The sequence below is a fragment of the Cryptococcus neoformans genome, chromosome 8 (genome assembly GCF_000149245.1).
Source record: "Cryptococcus neoformans var. grubii H99 chromosome 8, complete sequence".
Classification (NCBI taxonomy): Eukaryota; Fungi; Basidiomycota; class Tremellomycetes; order Tremellales; family Cryptococcaceae; genus Cryptococcus; species Cryptococcus neoformans.
The window spans coordinates 1,397,191-1,398,693 of NC_026752.1; the positions used below are offsets into that span (position 1 = coordinate 1,397,191).

The 1,503-nt window shown below is 48.1% G+C and overlaps 1 protein-coding gene across 1 annotated transcript; it reads right to left on the bottom strand.

Moving 5' to 3' along the window:
• Positions 1–415: 415 nt before the first annotated feature.
• On the bottom strand, positions 416–562 carry CNAG_07754 (hypothetical protein; the record flags this gene model as incomplete). The annotated part of the gene is made up of 1 exon (XM_012196010.1): positions 416–562. The coding sequence occupies one exon, from the start codon at positions 560–562 to the stop codon at positions 416–418; it is 147 nt and encodes a 48-aa protein (XP_012051400.1).
• Between the last annotated feature and the right edge of the window lie 941 nt (positions 563–1,503).

A 1,503-nucleotide genomic window follows, 5' to 3' on the forward strand; every position in this document is an offset into this window, starting at 1 on the left:
GTGGAGGGGAACAAGAAGAAGGGAAAGAAGGTGAAGGAGTAAGACAACTAATGAGGGAAGGAACAAGGCAGGCAATGATATGACTCTGAGTGATTGACTGGTTGTTGTATGCCAGCTGGTGAAGAGTTGCCGAGAGCATAAAGAAAGGAGAGACCGGTGGAGAAAACAAGAAAGGATAGGGAGAAGGAGAAGATAGAACGGAAAGGAGAATGAGATGAGATTGAGTAAAGAACAGGGAATATGCCAGCTGGTGAACAGTTGTGGAACAGAAAGGGTGAAAGAGGATACATGAAAAGCGTTCTAGATTATTGATTTCGTGTCTAAGTTTCGTATTTACTGATTTTCTATTTTTATTTTTATTTTTATTTCAGTCTCCCCCCATTCTTCCATCACTCCTTTATCCTCTCCTTCCTCCTCACATCGCGAACGTCCTAGCCCTCGCTCTAACCAGTTCCAGACTGATTTTCTTCATCATCCCCTCGAACGCCATCGGTCCCATCTCCCTCCTCCATCTTCGCATCTCATCCGCTGTTTCCCTGCTCACTATTCCACCGGTCGACATCACCACTGCCTTGAACAGCCCAGAGTGGGTCGCTGGTGCCTTCCTGGTGGCGTTTTCGCTGACCTTGTCGAGCCAGGAGAGACACCGGTTCAGGACGTGGTTGGNNNGCAGATGAGCAACCGTTCTTTCGAACGGTCCATAGATCTCGATCTTATGCATATGAAAAATGTTGAACAACCGTGGACAAAAGACAAAACGGTCTTGTTTCGCGATTTTGCCGCGCCTGTTCACCCGAGACTAATCAGTTTGATTTGAATACGATCTGCACGCACCCCATTCTATGTTACGTCGCGACCCTGTCGCTAATGAGGATTCTGCTTTTCTAATAGCCAAGGAGATTGACCTCTACTCCACCTTAGATGACTGCCGCCACGTGTTGCGATTGCAATTGCATTCTCATCCGTCGTCCCATCTGTCATCGATCCTATTTTTTTCTAAATAGCAAAGGAGATTGACCTCTACTCCACCTTGGATGGCCACCACCACGTGTTGCGATTGCATTCTCATCTGTCGTCCATCCGTTTCAATTGCTTTCTTGTTCACCAATCCTTTCTTCATCATCCATCCATCTATCCATCCATCTGTCAGTTTGAACAACACCAGCTGCTCAACAGTCCTCAAAAGCGTATGCTAAGTGGGCCCATGCGCGATCAATTGCTAATGAAACATACAGCAACATTACAAAACACATACAGCGCCATTCAGCACTGATTGCCAAGGATAATTACACATCCAGGCAGCAAACAAGGCCATAACGCAGCTAGTTTAAGAACAGGACTTAGGGGTTAGGGGGTTAGGGGGTTAGGGGGTTAGGGGGTTAGGGGGTTAGGGTTAGGGGGTTAGGGGGTTAGGGGGTTAGGGGTTAGGGGGTTAGGGGGTTAGGGGGTTAGGGGGTTAGGGGGTTAGGGGGTTAGGGGGTTAGGGGGTTAGGGGGTTAGGGG